The sequence below is a fragment of the Argopecten irradians genome, chromosome 2 (genome assembly GCF_041381155.1).
Source record: "Argopecten irradians isolate NY chromosome 2, Ai_NY, whole genome shotgun sequence".
Lineage (NCBI taxonomy): Eukaryota > Metazoa > Mollusca > Bivalvia > Pectinida > Pectinidae > Argopecten > Argopecten irradians.
The window spans coordinates 37,382,829-37,407,049 of record NC_091135.1 but is presented as its reverse complement, the minus strand read 5'-3'; the positions used below and the strand labels follow the sequence as shown (position 1 = coordinate 37,407,049).

The following is a 24,221-nucleotide window of genomic DNA, read 5'->3' as shown; positions in this document are numbered from 1 at the left end:
CAGTCCCTCATGCCCCAGCCCCTCATGCCCCAGTCCCCTCATGCCCCAGTCCCTCATGCCCAGTCCCTCATTGCCCCAGTCCCTCATGCCCCAGCCCCTCATGCCCCAGTCCCTCATGCCCCACCCCTCATGCCCCATCATCCCTCATGCCCCAGCCCCTCATGCCCCAGTCCCCTCATGCCCCAGCCCCTCATGCCCCAGCCCCTCATGCCCCAGTCCCTCATGCCCCAGCCCCTCATGCCCCAGTCCCTCATGCCCCAGTCCCTCATGCCCCAGCCCTCATGCCCCAGCCCCTCATGCCCCAGTCCCCTCATGCCCCAGCCCCTCATGCCCCAGTCCCTCATGCCCCAGCCCCTCATGCCCCAGTCCCTCATGCCCCATCCCCTCATGCCCCAGTCCCTCATGCCCCAGCCCCTCAAGCCCCATCCCTCATGCCCCAGTCCCTCATGCCCCAGCCCCTCATGCCCCAGTCCCTCATGCCCCAGCCCCTCATACCCCAGTCCCTCATGCCCCAGCCCCTCATGCCCCAGTCCCTCATGCCCCATCCCCTCATGCCCAGCCCCATGCCCCACCCTCATGCCCCAGTCCCTCATGCCCCAGCCCCTCATGCCCCATCCCTCATGCCCCAGTCCCTCATGCCCCAGTCCCTCATGCCCCATCCCCTCATGCCCCTCATCTGGCCCCAGTCCCTCATGCCCCATCCCCTCATGCCCCAGTCCCTCATGCCCCATCCCCTCATCCCCAGTCCCTCATGCCCCAGCCCCTCATGCCCCATCCCTCATGCCCCATCCCCTCATGCCCCAGCCCCCTCATGCCCCAGTCCCTCATGCCCCAGCCCTCATGCCCTATCCCCTCATGCCCCAGTCCCCTCATGCCCCAGTCCCTCATGCCCCAGCCCCTCATGCCCCAGTCCCTCATGCCCCAGCCCCTCAAGTGCCCCAGTCCCTATGCCACACCCTCATGCCCCAGCCCTCATGCCCCAGCCCCTCATGCCCCAATCCCCTTCTGCCCCAGCCCCTCATGCCCCAGCCCCTCATGCCCCAGTCCCTCATGCCCAGCCCATGCCCAGTCCCCTCATGCCCCAGTCCCTCATGCCCATCCCTCATGCCCCTCATGCCCAGTCCCTCATGCCCCAGCCCCTCATGCCCCAGCCCCTCATGCCCCAGCCCCTTGTGCCCCAGCCCCCTCATGCCCCAGCCCCTCATGCCCCAGTCCCTCATGCCCCAGTCCCTCATGCCCCAGTCCCCTCATGCCCCAGTCCCTCATGCCCCATCCCTATGCCCCGTCCCTCATGCCCCAGCCCCTCATCCCCAGCCCTCATGCCCCCAGTCCCTCATGCCCCATCCCCTCATGCCCCAGTCCCCTCATCCTCATGCCCCATCCCCTTATGCCCCAGTCCCTCATGCCCCACCCTCACCCCAGTCCCCTCATGCCCCAGTCCCTCATGCCCCAGTCCCTCATGCCCCAGTCCCTATCATGCCCCAGTCCCTCATGCCCCAGCCCCCTCATGCCCCAGTCCCTCATGCCCCATCCCCTCTGCCCCAGCCCCTCCCATCAGCCCCAGTGCCAGCCCTCATGCCCCAGCCCCTCAAGCCCCAGTCCCTCATGCCCCAGCCCCACATGCCCAGTCCCTCATGCCCAATTCCTTCGTGCACGAGCCCCTCATACCCCCAGCCCCTCATGCCCCAGTCCATTGTGTCCCAGCCCTCATGCCCCCTAGTCCCCATGCCCCAGTCCCTCATGCCCCATCCCCTCATGCCCCAGTCCCTCATGCCCATCCCCCTCATGCCCCACCCTTTATGCCCCAGCCCCTCATGCCCCATCCCCTCATGCCCCAGTCCCCTCATGCCCCATCCCCTCATGCCCCAGTCCCTCATGCCCCAGCCCCTCATACCCCAGTCCCTCATGCCCCAGCCCCTCATGCCCCAGTCCCTATGCCCCATCCCCTCATGCCCCAGTCATGTCCCATCCCCTTGTGCCCCATCCCCTCGTGCCCAGCCCCTCGTGCCCCAGCCCTCAAGCCCCAGTCCCTCATGCCCCAGCCCCACATGCCCCAGTCCCCTCATGCCCCATCCTTCGTGCACAGCCCCTCGTGCCCCAGCCCCTCATGCCCCAGTCCATCAGTGTCCCAGCCCCTCATGCCCCAGCCCTCATGCCCAGTCCCTCATGCCCCATCCTCTCATGCCCCAGTCCCTCATGCCCCGGCCCCTCATGTTACAACCCCTCATGCCCCAGCCCCTCATGCCCCATCCCCTCATACCCCAGTCCCTCATGCCCCAGTCCCCTCATGCCCCAGTCCCTCATCAATGCGCCCAGCCCCTCATGCCCCAGTCCCTCATGCCCCAGTCCCCTCATGCCCCAGTCCCTCATGCCCCTCCCCTGCCCCAGCCCCTCATGCCCCAGCCCCTCATGCCCCAGCCCCTCAAGCCCCAGTCCCTCATGCCCCAGCCCCTCATGCCCCAGTCCCTCATGCCCCAGTCCTCATACCCCAGTCCCTCATGCCCCAGCCCCTCATGCCCCAGTCCCTCATGCCCCAGCCCCTCATGCCCCAGTCCCTCATACCCCAGTCCCTCATGCCCCAGCCCCTCATGCCCCAGTCCCTCATGCCCCAGTCCCTCATGCCCCAGTCCCTCATGCCCCAGCCCCCTCATGCCCCAGTCCCTCATGCCCCAGTCCCTCATGCCCGTCCCTCATGCCTCAGCCCCTCATGCCCTAACATTTCGTGCCCCAGGCCCTGAGCCCCAGTGCCTCATGCCCCAGCCCCTCATGCCCCAGTCCCTCATGCCCCAGTCCCTAATGCCCCAGTCCCTCATGCCCCAGCCCCTCATACCCCAGTCCCTCATGCCCCAGTCCCTCATGCCCCATCCCCTCAGCTCCAATCCCTCATGCCCCAGCCCCTCATACCCCAAGTCCCTCATGCCCCATCCACCCATGCCCCAGTCCCTCATGCCCCAGCCCCTCAGCCCATCCCCTCATGCCCCATCCACTCATGCCCCAGTCCCTCATGCCACAGCCCCTCATGCCCCATCCCCTCATGCCTCATTTCCTCAAGCCCCAGTCCCTCATGCCCCATCCCCTCATACCCCAACATTTCGTGCCCCAGTCCCTCAGGCCCCAACTTTTCGTGCCCCAGCCCCTCATGCCCCAGCCCCTCATGCCCCAGTCCCTTATGCCCCAGCCCCTCATGCCCCAGCCCCATCATGCCCCAGCCCCCACATGCCCCAGTCCCTCATGCCCCAGTCCATCATACCCCAGTCCCTCATGCCCCAGTCTCTCATGCATCATCCCCTCATGCCCCAGTCCTTCCCAGCCCCATGCCCCATCCCTCAAGCTCCAATCCCTTATGCCCCAGTCCCTCATGCCCCATCCCCTCAAGCCCCAGTCCCTCATGCCCCATCCCCTCATACCCATACCCCAGTCCCTTATGCCCCAGCCCCTCATGCCCCAGTCCCTTCAGCCCCAAACCCCGCATGCCCCATCCACTCATGCCACAGCCCCTCATGCCCCATCCCCTCATGCCTCATTTCCTAAAGCCCCAGTCCCTCATGCCCCAGCCCCTATGCCCCAACATTTCGTGACCCAGTCCCTCAGGCCCCAACTTTTCGTGCCCTAGCCCCTCATGCCCCAGCCCTCATGCCCCAGCCCCTCATGCCCCAGCCCCTCATGCCCCAGTCCCTCATGCCCCAGTCCCTCATGCCCCAGTCCCTCATGCCCCAGTCCCTCATGCCCCAGTCCCTCATACCCCATCCCCTCAAGCCCCAGTCCCTCATGCCCCAACATTTCGTGCCCTAGGCCATCAATCCCCAGCCCCTCATGCCTCAGTCCCTCACGCCCCATCTCCTCATGCCCCAGTCCCTCGTACCCAGTCCCTTTCAGTGATATCAGACTCGTGCCCCAGCCCATCAATTGTCAAAATCCTTTTTTGGTTTTAACTCCATGTTCTTACTTTAAATACATACTGGTCCATATTTGAGTTTGACCATTAGAGTCTGGTTGATATTATAATCAATTGCCCCTTCCTAGACTTAGATAGCTATTCATTGAGCCCCCATTTATTGGAGCATATTCTTATTGATTCTTTTAATTGGTTTTAAAATCCTTGTCAACAAATAAATGAAATTAAGGAGTTGCTAATTGCATAGATGTCCTGCACATCTGTTTTGGGTCAGGGTTACTAATTAGCTTAGTATCAAACATATCAATTAAAAAAAATCAGAACTATTTCATACTGACATGCATAAACTGAAGAAAAAAAATATTGACACTCGTGGAATTTAAATATAAATCTACGAGTTGGATGTCCATATTGAAAGACTTTAATGGTAACTTGATCCACTCAAGGAGAGAAAAATGATGGATGGGTTAATTACAATGGCTTATTTGATAGCTGTCACTAATTTGTATTGATTGATGAAGGGAGGTCACTTTATGTGTTTTGTCCCCACGGTAACCTGCTTTGTTGACCCCTTCCTGTTTACTCGAACAAACAGCCTTCAGGTGAACGTATCAGCTTCAACAATAATTCCAATTTATTACACCTAAGGCATTATATTTGTCGGACATATTTCTCGTTCAGTCCAGCTTCCAATGAGAATGGATATTCTATATAGTTTATGGATAATCACTTTACATATTTGGTTATTTTATATCCTAGTAATAGTTATGATCAGTTCTCAGAGAAAAGCCATCAACCTAGACCTAAATTACCTGCAACTGCCTCTCCAGGATATAATCTAAAAGGTCAATCGCTTTGGTCAACAAACATCAAATCATTCAGATGATCCTTGCAAAGGGTGCATCATTATTTTTCAGATGTGAAGCTAAGGGCTAAATACGAAATATGTGTGTAATTATAAACTATTTATTTTACTTTGGTTGGAAAACAATATATAACTTACTCAAATTGTCAAACCACAAAAATATCAACCATGAGAAAATAGTCAGCTATATGTTAACAGAGTGCTTATAGTCTCTGATTATTTTTAAGGATATTAATTCAGATTAATATTACACAAGGACACATTGAATCCAAATGATCTTATGTGTTGATAACAGAAACGATATCTTTATATTACAGGGTTGTGTTTAATGAAGTTGTACAAACGAACAAGGACTACATGAGGGATATCACCGTGATAAATCCCGATTGGCTGGCTGAACTAGCTCCCCACTTTTACCAGTTTGGTACAGTAAGTATGTTTTCCCACCCCCGCCAAAGTGCCCAGTTCTGTACTGTAAATACGCTAAAACCTGCCGTAGACACCACCTCTGTATAAAGCCAACCTGTGTATAAAGACCTCCTGGCTATAAAGACCATTTTCCTCTGTACGTTTGGTGATACATTGTATTTATAAACAGATTTGAATGTATTTACCAAACTTATCCCCACTTTTACCTGCGGCCTTAAATGTTGGTATTCAAATTCATTTAAAGAACATTGAGTGGTCAGATATTCAAATGTTTCTTTTTTCATTTCCGTTGCAGGAAAGAGAAATTGCAGTTAAACGTTCCAAACAAGACTGAGAAGTCGAAGTTTCAGGGTGAAAAAAATGATTGAGCATTTTGAAAAAAGGCATATCCCTAATTACCATGGTACACTATTGCCCACTGCTGGACAGAGGTACCAACACTTACCACTGATGCAGGTCCAAACCGAGGTACCAACACTTACCCATGATGGTCAGAGGTACCAACACTTACCACTGATGGTCAGAGGTACCAACACTTACCACTGATGGTCAGAGGTACCAACACTTACCACTGATGGTCAGAGGTACCAACACTTACCACTGATGGTCAGAGGTACCAACACTTACCACTGATGGTCAGAGGTACCAACACTTACCACTGATGGTCAGAGGTACCAACACTTACCACTAATGGTCAGAGGTACCAACACTTACCACTGATGGTCAGAGGTACCAACACTTACCACTGATGGTCAGAGGTACCAACACTTACCACTGATGGTCAGAAGTACCAACACTTACCACTGATGGTCAGAGGTACCAACACTTACCACTGATGGTCAGAGGTACCAACACTTACCACTGATGGTCAGAGGTACCAACACTTACCACTGATGGTCAGAGCCCTAGGACTACTGTAGAACCATTTAGCTATACTCTACATAGACTTATAATGGAGAAGAGCAACACTATACTGTCTACTGATAGTGGTCACAGTGAGAGCTTTGGAAACAGGAGGCAAGCTCAGATTGATGCGGTCAATAAGATATTTCATCAAAATACAACATTGACTTTTCCATCTGATTAACGAATTGTGCTGTGAAAAATTTGGTTGGTTTCAAATAACAGAACACTGACATTTTGATTGTAGAGTTGAATTTTGATATGTTGCTCTATTCTACCCAAAGAAAGATAACCCATATCAACAGTCATGGTAACACATAATATTTTGTACTGGATCCACTTGTATGAAGTATCTGGCTTTTCATGAAAATAAAGATGTATTGAGGAAATCTCGATCTCAAGAAGTTTTATACAAATATACTTTTAGGGGCATTTTTAGGGTTTGATACAGGAGTCCAGGGTTATGGAAGGAAATGACTGCAGTACTGTTCATTTATTTTATCTACACATTAAATCTATGAAATATGTTGATTTGGAGTTGTATGAAAGCGTTCATTTGATATAAAATTACAGCAGACTATGTTAACTTATTAAAGTTTCACCCCTGATGACATAGTGGCTAATTCTAATGAGTTCATTTCTAACATTTACACATATTTAATAGGATTTTACTTATGAATCTGTAGGATAAGTTGAAATTATTTGAAATATCTATTAAGATATATATAGTGTGAGGGAGAGAGAGATGATCAGAAGAAAGTTGTTTTAAAATGACACGTTGAGATAGAATATTTGTTAAGAGGATATTTTGATTTGAGTGCGAGGTAGTTTGATTGGTGTGATGGTTAGAAATCTGAGAACTTTTATGGTGTTTTATCAATACAGAGTTGATGCTTTTTGATAAAATAAATCTTCACTTAAAACACTTCAATGATTTCTTTGTATTAATTCTTCAGTACAAACTACGTTTATGACGAACTGATTCCATTCCCAGAGCTTTGTTTTAAGTGTGTTTTACAGCTTTGCATGTTTACAGTAAAACACAACTATAACTAACTTGTAGGGACCAACACAATCACTTCATTATAAACAAACCGTTGTTATATACACATTGCCAGATGTCTTATTAAACAATTGACTTTGTTTTAAACAGTATCTACAAACTAAAATACAGAAAGGACTTATGTACACAGATTCTCTCAGCTCTGGACCATAAAGCTGAAATACTGATTTAATATACAACTGTTTGTATAATATCATATGAAGAGTTACGGATTAGGTCGATCATCAGTGACCAGGTACATGTATAACTCTTATCAGTAAAGCATCAGGTCTCCCCGAGATCCCCAGGTTCAAACCCTTTGTCTGGCCATGTTTTTCCACTTCTACTAAATATGTTTAATCCTGCTGACCGGGTACTGTAAACCAACTTTCATTCATACGTGATTTACTTTCCCGAAAGTCATATATGTATATGTAATTACCAAGTCATATATGCATATGTAAACACCAAGTCATATACATTGTATGTATATATGGAATTACCAAGTCATATATGTATATGTAATTACCAAGTCATATATGTATATGTAATTACCAAGTCATATATGTATATATGTAATTGCCAAGTCATATATGTATATGTAATTACCAAGCTTAAATTGAGATTGTAATTTTATTTTTAAAAAAAAATTATGGGAAAGTCAATCTGTGCAAACTTGTTTTGATACAGGAAATTCATTTTCATCTATAATTAGATCAGGGGTCACCTGCCCAATCACATGGGTTTTCTACAGGCACAATGGTTTCTCCCACTCTAAGATCCCTCACATGCTGACATCCCGGCCATCAAAAGTGAATTGTATAAAGTATATGTATATACCCAGGTAACTTGTTTCGCTTTCGATGTAAAATAAATAAAGTTTATATCATATCAATAATTTTATTTAAAACAAAACAACAAAGTCATTTTATTTGATGAAATATTTTATTTTCTAACAAATTTTAAACAACTATAGCCAAGATACCAAAAAATGGCATTTGTATATAAATAACATTGAACATAGAGAGAGATTTGAATCATAGATAAATATGGATTCTACACTATATATACTGTGGACCAGGGGAGGTAACTCTACAGTTTGAAGAGAAAATGTAGGCAATTTATCACAGTCAAGATGTTTTCCCCATAACTCAAAATTATACAGATCTTTAGAAAACCAATTAAATGATTGTAACATATCAAATTAAACCACTATTGTTATATGTATTTGTAAATATCACATATTTGTGGACAGGGAAAATATAAAATGGATCTAACTTAACATTGAACCATTCTCAACCTATTCACCCCTGTATACGCCTTTGAGCTCTTCTAAAGGATGGAACAGTTCATTATGAATTTTCAGGGGTGAATGACCTACAAGTATCACATATTTTCAGATTGGGGAATACTCGTGCCCCGACACGTTATATTTAGCGTCACGGTACGTAAAACTCTTCATTCATTCAGATTGGGGACAGGACGGATGTAACTAGAAGTACCATTATAAATATTTGTAAAATATACAGAGGGAAAAAGGACGGATCTATAACTTAATGCATTAAGGTAATTAATGAAAGTATTTAAAAAATGTATAAAAATCTACATCTGACAAAGGCTTAAAGTATAGATATGCAATACTGACTGATCATTTCTAAAGGCATAAACACATATCACAAATAACATTTCTGGACGGATATACATGGTAAATTAAGTTTGAATTATCAAAAGTGGTTAGCCAAAGGAATATGTTATATAAATACTTTGGTTTAGTATTGTATAGGCCTTCTCTTCCGAGTTAATCTATTTGAATCTATGATATGACTAAACTAGTTCACCGTGAGAATCCACTATAGAGTTCTAGACACCTAAGATTTGTTGATACTCGTGAAAATTTTCTGTAGTAAGATTTATTACTATATTGATAACATTATAAGACACATGTCCTCGTCTGAAAATGTCTACTATCACAGATGGAAATTTTTATAATCTTTACATAAGATGAACATCTTGCTTTAAACATCTGTTTGTTTTTTTGTTGGTTGAGTGTCTATTTAGTATCACACAGCAGAGCCACACCTCGGAGAATCCAGTGATCTGGATTCTGATTGGTCTTGAGATTGACCGCTGCGATGTAGGTAAGGTCAGTCCTACGGGGCTTTTTGTATATAGGACACGAGTACATACGACTGTCCTGGCCTCCAGTGCTGTTGATGGCATATATATGGATAACAGGCATTGTCTCAAACAGAATTTTAGGTTTCGGTTCGATTAAGCGACAGCCTCGTCGCTCCCAACCGGCCCCCTCTAGGAAGAGGCCATACACGTACACACCTTCTGAAGGTGGTGTGGTGATATCGTCGCGACTGTATCTCGTCACGTCATTGTGAAGGATGACGCTGTCGAGGGCCCAGCCCTTGTGAGCACGAGTCACTTCCTGTGAAAGAAACAAATAAATGTCTTAACTGCATGCAGCTGAAGAGGATTGTTTTTATATGGATAAATTGTGACATTGACTTTCCTTGGATTGGTTCCAATAACAAAATTTAAAACTAAAACTTTCTTTGACTTTAACTGAAGAATTAAATGAACTTAACTTCACTTTAATCTTTAATAATCATTTTAATGGAAGCTTTGATAAACCTGACCTTCACAGAAATCATGCTTAAAATTTTACCTTGAATTTTACTTCACATTTGACCTTGAGCTTTACTTGATATTTGACCTTTAACTTTGACAAAAAAATACTAAATTGTGGTTGGTATGACAACAAACCTGTCTCATGGCTGTAAGGAATCCCTGAGCGTTGAAGAATCCAGTCATCCAGAATGTGTTGGGTCGACCCTCGAAACACCAGTTGTGGAATTGGGTGTTTCTGTCAATCAGCTCAGTGAACCAGAACCCAAGTGTGCTGGAGTCCCAGGAAATCTGAATGTAAAGGGAAACATGTTAAAATATGCTATAGAAACAAAGGTTGTTAAGACTCGTGGTAAAGTCAATTTCCTTTAATAATCCCACTGTATATCTGAATATGACCTTTAATTGGCACTATTATATTTTTGTCATCATATGAAACAAAGTTCTGAATATTTATCAGATTCCACTACTGTTAGAGACACACATGATAATGAGAGTTTACTTACCTTCTGCCATAACTTGGGTATCCTGGCATCGTACATAGAGTCGAGAGCATCACGTAGATTTTCACTCATAATGATGGTACCGTCAATGGCAAGTTTGAGGTCATTCAGAGTAAAGCGTACGGTAGCAATGACTTTCTGCATACGGTCAATCTCCTGCCTCAAGAAAATATTCATCGGCTGGAATGGACCCATCTTCTGCAGACGAGCCCTAACTTCGTATGGGATATAGTCATTAGGGAGTTTGTCTAACATGTCATCACAGAGACGGTAGACGACAGATTCACGTGTCTCGCCTCCACCTCCACTGCTGTCCTTTGGTTGGATCTCCAGGATTGTGTCCAGGACCGACTTAGCCGTCTGACTCTGGTATCTGTAACAAAACAAAATCTTATTATAAAGTATTTTTGGAAATTTGAATTTTCATTTTCAAAATAATGAAAATACAAATTACAGAATTCAGTTATCATTATAAAATGCCATGAACTTTGACTAAAGTTATTCAAATTTGAATTAAGAAAATGTACAATTAAAAGACCAAAAACTCTCTTTCTCAGCTCTTTACTGTTACATATAATCCATAAATATAAGTAACGACCTTCATATTCAATAACAAAGAAATTCATTACATTCAATAATGACTTTTCAATATACCTGAATGAAAACAAATACTGAAAACTGGACTTCACAAATCTAGGTATATAATCAGAACTGACCTACGACCTTGATTAAAAGAAAGAAACTTACGTGATATCAGCATTGCCATGGAGACCGAACACCTCAGGCGTATCTGTTGCTGGAAGCCCTGAGATAAACTCGAGGTACTCAGCATGTTTGTTACATTTTGGTATGATGTATCCCTTATAAAAGACAAAGTTGGGTTGGAACATCTGCTCCCCGAACCACACCTTACAGAATGTGTTGAGCAGACGTTTGTCGTAGTCGTCGGTGACACGACCACCATACTGGATCTCACCAAACATGTAACGCACATTCGTCCAATTCACTCCCTGAAGGTCAAAATAGATACATTAAATTTTAATGCTAAAATTCCATAGTCCAAGACATTACTTTCATCACCATGAAATGGTTGTTAGTAAAATTCCACTCTTTTCATCCTCTTAATCCATCCAACCCTACAAATTCATGGTGAACTGCACCAGCTTTTGAATTTGAAGAGGTTAGACATGTCTCTAGGGGTGGATGACTTAATCCTTACACATAGACCAAAAAAACACCAGAATTGGAGAATACAAAAGAGCTTATTTAAGATGAATTAAGTTCGAGAGAATCTAACAAAGAAAACCTACCTTCTTCAGATCCATGTCATCCAGATGGTTCTGTACAAACTGAACACTAGCATTGTAATCGGCAGCGTTGAACTCGTACGGGATGTTCCATCCGAGTGGTCCAAACTTCCTGCGCTCCTGAACAACAGAGTGGAGGAAGGACACACCGTATAACATTGGCTTCCACTGTGGCATGTTGGAGATGTCAATGAAATCCTGCGTCATTCCTGCGTAAGAACGTTTCAGGCCTGCCTTCATACCCTGTGGAGGCTCGTTGGTGAACTTAATGGAAGTCTGAAAATAAAACATTAATTGTTCATTACATTTCCTGTTGATATACAATGTTAAAGGTTACTCACCCTAAACACTTTAAAAATAAGGTTTTACCAAAAATTGACTAATTATTACTTGCCACACTTTTTCCCAGAACCGCAAATATAATAAAAAGAAGCAGTGTCCTTTTATTTCAGCCGTACATTTAGATATTAATTTTTTGTTTGAAGACTTTTAAGGTACGTATAAGAACCCATATTTCAGATCACCTGCATCAGGACCTAATGATAATTATACTGTGCCTTGGGTCCATTGTTTAGCACTTACATTACATTACACTATAATTACATTACGATTACATTACACTACAATTACATTACAATTACATTACACTACAATTACATTACACTACAATTACATTACAATTACATTACACTACAATTACATTACACTCTAATTACATTACACTACAATACATTACACTATAATTACATTACAATTACATTACACTACAATTACATTACAATTACATTACACTATAATTACATTACAATTACATTACACTAAAATTACATTACACTATAATTACATTACAATTACATTACACTACAATTACATTACAATTCCATTACACTACAATTACATTACACTATAATTACATTACAATTCCATTACACTACAATTACATTACACTATAATTACATTACCTTATAATTACATTACACTACAATTACATTACACTATAATTACATTACACTACAATTACATTACACTACAATTACATTACACTATAATTACATTACACTATAATTACATTACAATTACATTACACTACAATTACATTACACTATAATTACATTACAATTCCATTACACTACAATTACATTACACTACAATTACATTACACTATAATTACATTGCACTACATATTACATTACACTCGTCCATTATAACAGAATTTTCTGTACAAAAATGATGACACGTTATAAGAGATGATAAATTTTCTGTACCTGGAGGAAGTTGATGGGGAACTTCACATGCACCTCTGTTGTGACCCAAACTCTGAATTCATCGTTGATGTTCTCAATTTCGATAAGCTGGTCGAGGACCTCCATTACGTAGTCCAAACTGAGATGACAGTTTTGGAGAAGTAGCCAGCCACCATTCTGGACACCCTGGGTCAACAAACGACGGGCATGGACTTCCTGACCCTGTCCCATGGAGATGGCATGACACTCTATTGGAAAATAAAACATTTTTTTTTTCTGACAATATTTGGTGTAATTCAATAAATTTTTGCCTTTTTTTTAAATGACATTTTTTAAAATAAAATAAATTCAGATGGAATTTCGGTATGTTTTCTTTCTGAAATGACATCTGTAAAATTTATCAAACAATAGCTGTAAATTTAGCAACGTGAATATTTTCCTAATAAAGACTTTTTTCCAAAAAAATTATCACTGGGTGACATTCCTGCAAACAGATTCAACACTCAATTTGGTTTGAAACAGTTAGAAATCTTACCAATTTTGAGTTTCTTTGCCAGAGCCTCGATGAGAGTGGTGGGGTCAGACCCCATAGACAGTAGACAAACCAGCGGTGTTCTAGATGCACTCTCCATCCACATCTTCTCAAGGTCAAGGATGACACCTTCAGCGTATTTATCACCGAGCGTGTCAGCAATATACTTTCGTGCCTGAGCCATGGTACGGTCAGGACACCAGGAGCGGACAAGTAGCAGACGTCGGAACACATCCAGAGTGTTGTTGTAGCCATCAGGGATGACTTCTTCCTCAGGTGCGTCCTTGTCAAACCATTGACGCCACTGTTTCTCGTTTCTTGTCACCTGTTCCAGGATACCGGAGAACTGATGAAGGTTACTCAGCTCCACAAGATTGAGCCAGGTGAGATCGACCACCCATTTATGAGGTTTAGGGGTCACCACATTCATGTCCAGGGAGGCTCCACCTAATAATAGAAACAGTTTACATATTATTGAATACTGTAGGAATATTTTACATTTTTAGCTCACTGGGTCCGAAGGACCGAGGTGAGCTTATGGGATACCGCAGCGTCCGGCGTCCGTCGACAATAGACTTCTTCTCCATAACCACTGGTCGGATTTCAACAAAATTTGACTGGTAGCATCCTTATTGGCCACTAACTGAAAATTGTACAAATGATGGGGTTGATCCCCCCAGGGCCTGAGGGACGGGGCCAAAAGGGGTCAATTTGGCTATTTCCATATAAACGACTTCTTCTCTGAAACCAAGTATGGGATAGCACCCATAATGCAATGGTAGCATCCTTATAGGGTGGGGATTCAAAATTGTACAAATGATGGGGCTGACCCCCCGGGGGCCTGAGGGGCGGGGTCAAATGGGGTCAATTTGGCTATTTCCATAAAACGACTTCTTCTCTGAAACTAAACAAGAGATAGCACCCATAATGCAATGGTAGCATCCTTATAGGGTGGGGATTCAAAATTGTACAAATGATGGGTCTGACCTCCCGGGGGCCTGAGGGGCGGGGTCAAAAGGGGTCAATTTGGCTTTTTCCATATAAATGACTTCTTCTCTGCAACTAAGCGTGGTATAGTACCCATAATGCAATGGTAGCATCCTTATAGGGTGGGGATTCCAAATTGTGCCAAATGATGGGGCTGACCCCCCGGGGGCCTGAGGGGCGGGGTCAAAAGGGGCTAATTTGGCTATTTCCATATAAATGACTTCTTCTCTGAAACTAAGCATGGTATAGCACCCTATACATGAGCATGGCAACCATAATACAATAGTACACCTTATTAGGGTGGGGATTCCAAATTATTTAAATGATAGGGCTGACCCCTGGGGGCCTGAGGGGCGGGGTCAAAAGTGGTAAATTTTCATATAAATGACTTTTTCTCTGCAACTTAACATGGGATTACGCTCAATGGTTACATCCTTATAGGGTTTGGATTCCAAATTGTGCAAATGATGGGGCTGACCCCCTGGGGGCCTGAAGGGTGGGGTCAAAAGGGGTTAATTTGCCTATTTCCATATAAACAACTTCTTCTCTGCAACTAAGAATGGAAGAGCACTTATAATGCAATGGTAGCATCCTTATAGGGCTGGGATTTGAAATTGTACAAATGATAGGGCTGACCCCCGGGGCCTTAGACGGCAATAGATGCAAGGTCAAAAAGGTCAATTAGGCTACTACTTTCATATAAATTACTTTGTCTCTGAACCTATGTATTGGATAGCATATTTGTATGGTATCAATAGCATCATTGTATGGTTGTGATTCAAAATTAAACTTTGGGAGTCAATTTTGCTTGTTTTTCTAATTGTCAGAGTCTTGTGATAATTACTAACAAAAAACCAGGTGAGCGATACAGGCCCTCTGGGCCTCTTGTCTTAAAATAGGAATATATCCCATAATTATCCTTTAATCATAAAATCAACCTTTAATCAGTCTGAAAGAGTTGTCGCACCTTTAATGAGAGTAAGGAACTCTTCATGCTTTATTTTGCCGGCAGCCAGATCGATCTTGAGGGCGAGCAGCAGAGTGAATGTGTTCTTGTCTGTCTCATACAATCCACGGGAGGCATATTTAAACACCTCGAAGGTCATGTACTCGATGATGTTGGTGATACGTTTCTGAGTGATGGGAGATTTCTGAGACCTATGAATATAAAATAGTAGTTTTAATATGTGATGGGAGATTAATGAGACCTATTTTGGATATTCTGATAAAAGTTCTTTCACAACTTCAAATCGGACATGCAAAAGTTCAATGAACTTTTTATATGACCTTTAACCTGAATGGCTTTCTATTAAACAATCTTTGACCCAGGAAGTACTTCTCACTTTGCCATGGAGAGATCAAACAGGTGAAGGAACTGTTTGAGGGAAGTCTGGTACATGCAGTTCACCAATCCCATCTCCACAATCAGGAAATACAGGATGGAGCCACGAGCAGCAACAGGTCGGAACTCTTCACGAGCCGAGGTGATCTTGATTTCAGTTTCGGCGGCTGTCTGAAGCTTCTGACTGACCTCGATGGAGGTTGTCTTGGTTACATTCAACACGTTGATCAAGTCCTCATCATCTACCAAGGATCCCTACAATGCAGTTTATAAAATTATATACTTGATATAAATCAAAAGATTATGTGATTTTACCATCTGTAAGATAAATCTATTTATAACCATGAGGAGTTCTGCAGGGTGATAAACTGATGACACCATGTATTATCTTGATTTATTAGTAACTAATAATATTGCCAGTTGCTTGTTCAAACACTCTGGTGATTTGTACAGCCAAAACAAGAGCTGTTGGAGAACAGCAAAGCTCGCCGATTCAGAAGAAGTTGATGTTCACGTATTCAAATCATAAACATTTAATAAATAGAAACTTGCTCAAAAACTTTAATGTGAAATGGGACGCCAACGCCGGGGTGACAACATTAGCTCCCCCTATTCTTCGAATTGGCGAGCTAACTATAAAAAAAAATGACCTTGACGTGACTGATATTCAATGACCTTGAATGGTGAGTATAACTGATAATGACATGTGACCTTTAACCATGACCGTGACTGACCTTGGTACTGGTGAGTCGGAAGAGAAGATTGTCTTCAAGTTCCTTCATCTTTTTCTTGTTAGCTTGTACATCCTCCATCAATTTCACTCTCTCGGATTCCAGTTCCTACATAACAGAAAATTCAAATTTACAGTCTATGGAACCTTTGTAATTTTAAAACTTGAAGCATAAATTTTACAATAGTTAACAAAATATTTTGAACAATGATAAAGGGAAACATATAATGTCAAAATAATCAAGGACGAAATTAGACACAAGATTCATAGAACTGTTTTGGACAAAATATCTGGAAAAAGAGGATGTAAGTATAATCAGGGTACATAGTAGACAAAAGAATCCCTGTATGAGCCTTATATGGTACTTACGGCCTTCTCTGTTAAGATGACACGTCCCAGCAACTGGTCTTCCAGTCCCTTCATTGTGACGGTGAAGTCGATAATGGATGACCGAGCAGAGACCTCGGGTGTGTAGGATGGGTTACCAAGTTTGGTGGTGAGGTACAGGGTGAAGCCCTTCATGATGTCACACTCTTTGTCTCCGACCTTCACCTTCAGTGTTGAGCCGACCTTGATGAAGTTCTTCTCAAGAACATTGTCCAAGGCTGGGTCAAGGTCCTCTCCGATGTCCTCAATCAGTAGAGGTCGTCCCAAGGACATTGAGTCTTCAAGATGGGTACGGAAGTACTTGTGGTTGAGTGCTGTAATCTGTCATAAGGAACATCACCAAATAAACACAGGATAATGATATGTTTACTAGAACAAAACTTTTGTTTATAAAACTAAAATAAATATCATCACTAATTTATCAAAAAAATTATTATTTCTTTCAAAAATTATGCTTTATTTCAAGAAGATTTTCATGCCCAGATGATGCCGTGAATACTGATTTATTTCAGTCCATGCAACAAAACTTAGCAATAGGCATAATCATGGAGTTGGTAAACCAGTAACTAACTAACTAAATCATCTTCTGATTACCTATTACTTGTGGTTTATTTCATGCCTTGAACCTGAAACCCTTTTGTGACCTCACCCCACCCCAGAGCAACCTAGCCAGGCTGCTTACCTGTAGTTCATTCTTGCTCTCCCGGGACTTGATCCAGTTCTTGCCCTGGCCTTGTGGATCTATCAGCAGTGGGAAACGGGCTGCCTTTGTTACAATAATACCGTTCTGTGTGGACAACTCATCATTAGGAAGGCCCTGAAGATTCCATTCTCCAACCTGGCAGGAATAAAGATAGATATATTTAATTGTTCCACCAAAAATATAAAATGGCAAAATATGAAGCCCAAAAATATATATATATATCAATTTTTTACATTTTACAATCGGGCCGAGAATGAAGACATACCAGTAAAATGTGTCTTAATAACTACCTCCAAACAGGTTTTTTTTATGGAATGATATTTACCACATTTTGCAGGCCATTACCTTGGCCGCAATTTTTTTATCTGTGTTATATTTCAAGAATTGGTTAAATTATATATTTATATACACTTCAAGCCAAATTGCAAAATTTTGATTTGCAAAAATAATTTTCTAATTTTAGGTCCAAATTCTGAAGATTTGGGCCAGTGAAAATACCCGGTTATATTTGTTTAGGAAACATGTCTACATCAATACTTACTGTAGTTGGGTCAGTAAGCATGTCTATGACGTTTAGGTTAAGCGTGAATGGAATCTTCCTAGTCTTGAGTTCCTTGAACCAGTTTTTGTTGAGGACCATACGGTAATCTTGGTTGAAGGGTCCAGAGTAGGACAGGAAGGCGGTACATACCAAGACATCACCAACAAGTCTGTTACATAAACACACATCTCAGTAAATACCAGGGTAGAATATCATAACTAACCTGGTATCACTTAGTGAGAAATACATTAGTCAGAAAAATAAATACATTAGTCAGAAAAATAAATACATTAGTCAGAAAAATAAAAGGAAAGTAAAGGAAATTGATTGGATTAGTTGGTATCAATACTGGTCAAGCTACTTGTAAATATTTACAAGAAAATATCACAAGGAAGGAAGGTTTAAAGTATTATCAAACCTAAGTCTTCTCGATTTTTCTATATATATATATATATGTTTTAAGATAATTAATGTTATGGATGGTAATGATAAATGCGATACGGTTCAATGGAATTATAACTAAAATTGACAAAAAAACATTGAGTAAGTTACAAAACTTATAGATGATTATACATGCAATGGAAATATGAAGATGAAGATCAAATTACAAGTACATGTGTGATCAAGATAAAAAAGTTCACATGACGTCTTTGTGAAATAGACCAATACATCAACTTTGAGGTACTTAAACGATGTGGGTGAAGGACGATTTATTTGATTAGTCCAATTTTCCAATGATTTTTGTGACGTCACAATCACCAAACATTAGGAGAAATCCATGGTATATCAAACTTGACCTACGCTGGTGTGGCTTCTCAAAACCCCTCTACTGATATACATGTACAATGTCAAACGAAATGTGAGCACATATCAAGGTATGACAAATTTTTGTGATCAAGGTCAAAGGTCTAATGACAGGTTGTGATCAAGGTCAAATGACAGATTGTGATCAAGGTCAACAGACAGGTTGTGTTCAAGGTCAAATGACAGGTTGTGATCAAGGTCAAATGACAAATTGTGATCAAGGTCAAATGACAGGTTGTGTTCATGGTCAAATGACAGGTTGTGATCAAGGTCAAATGACAAGTTGTAATCAAGGTCAAATGACAAGTTGTAATCAAGGTCAAATGACAGGTTGTAATCAAGGTCAAATGACAGGTTGTAACCAAGATAAAAAAAATCTCCTTGATAAAGTACAGATAACAATGAATGTACATGCAAATAGGTCTTTTAAACATCAATGTGATACTTCCATTCTAACGATGTGACAGATCAAGGTATACAACAAGTTGGTACTGTACCGCGATATAGAACTAAATAAAGATTCAGAGGAAATCAAAATAAATTACTGAAGCTAAAGATATTATATATTAAATAACAAAGATTATATATGTAAGCATAAAAATTCTATATCTCTTCATAATCTGACAAAATTACTTTTTAGACAAACCTTTTGAGTTAATCACTGGTTTAGATTTGTGTATCCTTAATATAAAAAAGGTCTATAGTTGTCTACCATTAATATAAATTGTCTTGAATTGTCTCTCTTTAATTTAAATCTGTCTAGGAGTTGTCTACCCTTAATATAAATTGTCTACCTTTACTATAAATCGGTGCAGAGTTGTCTATCCTTAGTATAAATGAGTGAAAAAGTTGTCTGCCATAGCTAACCCCTAACCTACAATTGTCGGTTTTTATTGATAGCATTATTCAATCTCTCCCACAGTTCATTGTGGTCCCCACATGCACCTCTGTCAAAGGCTCAGGGACTGGCCAACGGCTGACCTCAGGTCAAAGAATATTACGTCATGAAGTTTGTTTAATACATTGCGCCCCATTGTATATGAAATCAAAGTAAATTTTTTTTTTTGAAACGGTGGACGTTGTATGCAAATAGTGACTATTTACTACAAGTTAATCTAGGGCATTCACAAAAGAATCCATTATTGTTTGGCTTGATATTGAATGATCAAATTATATTATGTCAGAACTGACAGTGGTTTACAGGAAAAGGATACAAAAGGAAACTTACAATACACTGTATATATTAAAGAATTTAGTTTGCGTCCGAAATACGTATTTCTTGAAATTTTCAAGGGCTGTTTACAGAGGTGAAACGTGGGGACCGCAATGCACTCTGGGAGAGATTGACCATTAATCTTTAAGTTAAATATAACAGTTATCTGCCCTTACCTGCCAATCTGTGCCTTGAACTCCTGACTCTGTTCAGTCCATCGTTTCCTCTCTCCAGCTAGACCATTGATCAGTTCTGTAGCCGCGTTCATCTTTCTACGACATGTCTCTGCATCATCCACCAATTTCTGAAAGGAACCATATTCAATGTTTAGCAGAAGTTTCCAAGGATTTGAATTTCATTGTTACATTATAAACCAACTGTTTTGAAGACCAGTAGCTATACATTTTATTTTTCCAGTTTTATTTTTCATTTAGGTTGCTACACCATTGAAGTGTAATATTTTATTCTATCAAAATAAGAGCAGATAGATTAGTATTTTTCTTCAGTTACAAAAGTTACTTACTTTATACCATTACCATCATTGAAATGTTCTAGCTTCTTTTTTTCAATTCAACATAAAAATATTGAAAACTTCAAGGCACGATGCCCTAGTTAGAATGAGGTACTGATTGTGCATGAACCCAAAGCAAACATAATTATTTTATATATATTTTTGTGTTAATTAGACACAAAAATACATCATCTATTGTTCAAATGATGAGAATCGTTTATGCTCTGTCAGTGGTGGAGCATCTTAAGACAGCAAGTCTGGTACTAGATAACAGTAAAGAGAACTAATCAATAAGGTAATTAAAGGAATAATGATAACCTGTTTCTCTTTCATAGCAGCGTCGTACATGTCCATCACTTCTTTCAGTTCAGCCTCTTTTTCATCCAACTGAGCTTGAGCTGTGTTGAGATCTCCCATGGCAACGTTCAATTTGGCCTCCTGGACTGCAAGATTAGCCTGTTAAAAAGAAGAAAAAAAGAGAGATAAAAACGGCTCTAATCATTGACAAATATGTTATACATCAATCTTGTACATATGAAGAGCAAAATATGTTTGATTATTTTCTAAATAAACTTTCTCTTCGATTTTCGGTACAAAATCTTCATACTTGTAGGTAATCATGTGACCAGGTTTGCCAACTTTTAGACATGTAAAATATGGAAATCACCTACCGATAAGTTGTTCAAAGGGCAGATTTTGAGTGGCATATATATACTGTATAGCTATATAATTTTTTATTATCTTAGCGGTAATCTTAATGTATTGCATTTAGATATTCTGCGCTGAGATATGGTTGTGCTATGATTTTCTGCTTATTGTTTATCAAGCACAAATTCGTCATTGCACTAACCTGTTCAAGATTGCTTTCATGCTAAATTTTAATTGTGCCAAAAAAGATACATTTACAGCATTTGAGTTGTTCAAAAGATTTGAGATGGGTGGATTTTTCTTAATATTGTGAGATTTTATTGTGAGCCTCGATCCCTCCAAGAATGTGAGAGTCAGCAAAGCTCATGTTAGTGGGGCTATGACATCAACAGCCAACATGTGGCATATGAGATACCTGGTACGAGACATCTGGTAGAAGACACATATACAAGCCAACTGGTATGACACACCTAGTACAAGACACCTAGTAAGTGGCACCTGGTATGACATACCTGGTAAGTGACACCTGGTACGACACACCTGGTAAGAGACACCTACCTTAAGTGGAAGAACCTCTTTGTTGATGGCAAAGAAAGCAGCCATAGCAAATGTCCAAGAGCAGAGACCAGCAACGTTACCACAAACTCTCTTAGCTGTCTCGTAGTTGTAATCCTCCATCTGTAGGTACGGCTGCATTAACTCAACCGTCTCATCGTTGATCTTATCCTTCTCAAAATTGACAAGGGTCTGCAGGAAGTTGGTACCAGCCATCAACTGTTACGTGAATAAAGTTAATCAAGTTTACATAAAGCTGTAAGAACAACCTGGAGAAAGTCAATCAAGTTTACATAAAGCTGTAAGAACAACCTGGAGAAAGTCAATCAAGTTTACATAAAGTGTGATCTTGTGTTAAAACTATGAAATAGTCCCATCAAGCTTGTGATATTGAAATTGACCTTTACTCTGTGTAAGTAACATTGACTATGAAATAGTCCCATTGAGCTCGTGATATCGACCTTGACATTCCAAAACTGACCTTGAGCGATTCACTCCAGGAAGGCTTGGCACACGGTCTCTCTGGATCCATCTCCACAGAACCGATTCTTTTCTGGAAGAGGAGCAATACATTGTCCATAATTCTCATGATAAGATGAGGAGGTTTGCCAAGCTTTCTCACGGTCGCTATATCAGCAGGCTTGATGGTGTTAAGGGCCGCCTCAGCTTCCTCCAGAGCAGGTCGAGCTTTCTCCAGTTTCTCTTCAGCGATGGCCTTATCCTTTTCAATGGCATCTACAATAGCCTGAGCCTTGTCCTTTACTTTCTTCACTTGAGCCTTGACCTTTTCAGCGGCCTGAGCCTTGACTGTTACAGTAGCCAATACTTTATCTGCCTTCTCTGAGGCGATGGCCAGTTCCTTCTCCTTGACCGCTAGTTCCTCACTAAGCTGAGCTACCTGCTGTGAGGCTTCTATCAGCTTCTCAAGACCTGGCGAAGGAAATTAAAAAATCATTTTATCAAATGATCGAAAGATGCAAATATAGCAAACATCGTTCCAATCTAAGTCTTCGAACCTTTATCGCCAATAATCTCTCTTGTGACACCAAGATTAAACATGAATGACAATTTAACAAAAGTACTTGACAGAAAGACAAAGGAATCACAGTTACAGTAGTGATATTTCGTTTGAAATAAAACTTGAAAAACATTGTAACTTTGACACTTCCTCCAAATAAAATTGGGTATCTTACCTGTGTTCATTCTGTCAGCTAACTCTCCAATTTCATTGCGCTGGTCCGTGTAGATGGTCTTGTAGCCGTTGATGAAGGATAGGTAGGATTTGGGGGTCACATGAGTGGAACGTCGGTATCTACAAAAGATAACTCATTTAATTAAACTCTCTGAAGATTCAATTCATTCTTTAGAAATACACTCCCATCTTATTATTACAAAACATCCTCCTTCTTCTAAAAGAATTTTAAGCAGAATGTCTGTTAGCTTAAATCCCCACCCCCATATTCAATTAGAATGGATCATATTGAGACAGGATGGGACAAGTATTAAATAATATTGTATTTCCCGTCCCATTTCATCTAAAATGTATAAAAGATATAATCTTAATCAGTGTGAGTGGCTGATATTCTCTCATGTCAAAAATATCTTAATGTTTGATAATTTAAATCTCATATCTGGTTCATTATCCATGGAACCAGGTATCAGGAACTTGAAGCATTAAAAAAGTCTGCTGCAAGTTTTCAAATTACTTTTCAAAGTAAGAACATTTACACACATCATTTTTCTATTCACATAAGGGATTTGATAGCCAACAGTTTCATACACAATGTAACATATGATACCTGATACTGTTTGTGCAAGACTATTGGTTTTATTGGTAATAGAATGGTCGACGCTAAAAGATGATACCCCGCTCTATTTCAGCGGGAAGATCACAAAGACCTTCCATTTTAGTCCCGCACAAACGTTATCTGGTATCACATGGTACATACACTAGTGAAGTTCCGTTTCACAGAATATACCCGTACCTTTGGAAGTAGCTGGCACAGCTCTCAGCCACTCCATCGTGTATAATACCCATACACTGTATAATCTGTTTTTTGACCTCCTGTGTACATTCAATCTTAAACTCAGCCAAGAAGTGATCGGCCACGGAGATCAGGGCGTCCCTTGGCCAGCGCTGGAACCAGTCCATGGTACATCCGGAAATCAGTCCAGGAAACTTCAGCGAACGTGCTCGGAACTTTTCTCCAACCTGTAAGATTCAAGACATGTCTTCTGGTTACTCCTATACTAAAAAGGTGTATAGCGTCTCTCTATTTCTCCATTATTCCATTGCTTCTTAAGTGAAAACATGAGAAATTCTATCTTATTATTTCAGATATTGTATGAAAACCACCATCCTTTTTTGGTAAACTAATGAAAGAACAATTTCAGTTTCTATTTTGAAAGATGACAATTGTTTATCCTGGAGATTCTGAAACGA

General features: G+C 41.5%; 2 protein-coding genes across 11 annotated transcripts in view; one reads left to right on the top strand and one right to left on the bottom strand.

The window, feature by feature from the left end:
• Positions 1 to 5,636, top strand: part of LOC138315374 (probable ATP-dependent RNA helicase DHX35) — a 182,590-nt gene extending 176,954 nt beyond the window's left edge. The window contains exons 23-24 of the mRNA XM_069256351.1: positions 5,078 to 5,189; positions 5,485 to 5,636. Coding sequence (XP_069112452.1) covers positions 5,078 to 5,189; positions 5,485 to 5,523 — 151 coding nt within the window. The 3' untranslated portion in view covers positions 5,524 to 5,636. The remainder of the gene's footprint in view (positions 1 to 5,077; positions 5,190 to 5,484) is intronic.
• A 2,424-nt stretch (positions 5,637 to 8,060) lies between these two features.
• The window catches only part of LOC138315369 (dynein axonemal heavy chain 5-like), a 93,237-nt gene continuing 77,076 nt past the window's right edge, over positions 8,061 to 24,221 (bottom strand). For all 10 annotated transcript variants that reach the window (XM_069256342.1, XM_069256339.1, XM_069256340.1 and 7 more), the window contains 19 exons: positions 23,764 to 23,990; positions 22,972 to 23,090; positions 22,260 to 22,708; positions 21,782 to 21,997; positions 20,894 to 21,031; positions 20,241 to 20,368; positions 18,048 to 18,216; positions 17,486 to 17,641; positions 16,786 to 17,124; positions 16,421 to 16,525; positions 15,688 to 15,941; positions 15,312 to 15,502; positions 13,361 to 13,804; positions 12,847 to 13,073; positions 11,585 to 11,857; positions 11,022 to 11,284; positions 10,278 to 10,647; positions 9,910 to 10,062; positions 8,061 to 9,571 (listed from right to left, as the gene is read on the bottom strand). In XM_069256342.1, coding sequence (XP_069112443.1) covers positions 9,185 to 9,571; positions 9,910 to 10,062; positions 10,278 to 10,647; positions 11,022 to 11,284; positions 11,585 to 11,857; positions 12,847 to 13,073; positions 13,361 to 13,804; positions 15,312 to 15,502; positions 15,688 to 15,941; positions 16,421 to 16,525; positions 16,786 to 17,124; positions 17,486 to 17,641; positions 18,048 to 18,216; positions 20,241 to 20,368; positions 20,894 to 21,031; positions 21,782 to 21,997; positions 22,260 to 22,708; positions 22,972 to 23,090; positions 23,764 to 23,990 — 4,608 coding nt within the window. In that variant the 3' untranslated portion in view covers positions 8,061 to 9,184. The remainder of the gene's footprint in view (positions 9,572 to 9,909; positions 10,063 to 10,277; positions 10,648 to 11,021; positions 11,285 to 11,584; positions 11,858 to 12,846; positions 13,074 to 13,360; positions 13,805 to 15,311; positions 15,503 to 15,687; positions 15,942 to 16,420; positions 16,526 to 16,785; positions 17,125 to 17,485; positions 17,642 to 18,047; positions 18,217 to 20,240; positions 20,369 to 20,893; positions 21,032 to 21,781; positions 21,998 to 22,259; positions 22,709 to 22,971; positions 23,091 to 23,763; positions 23,991 to 24,221) is intronic.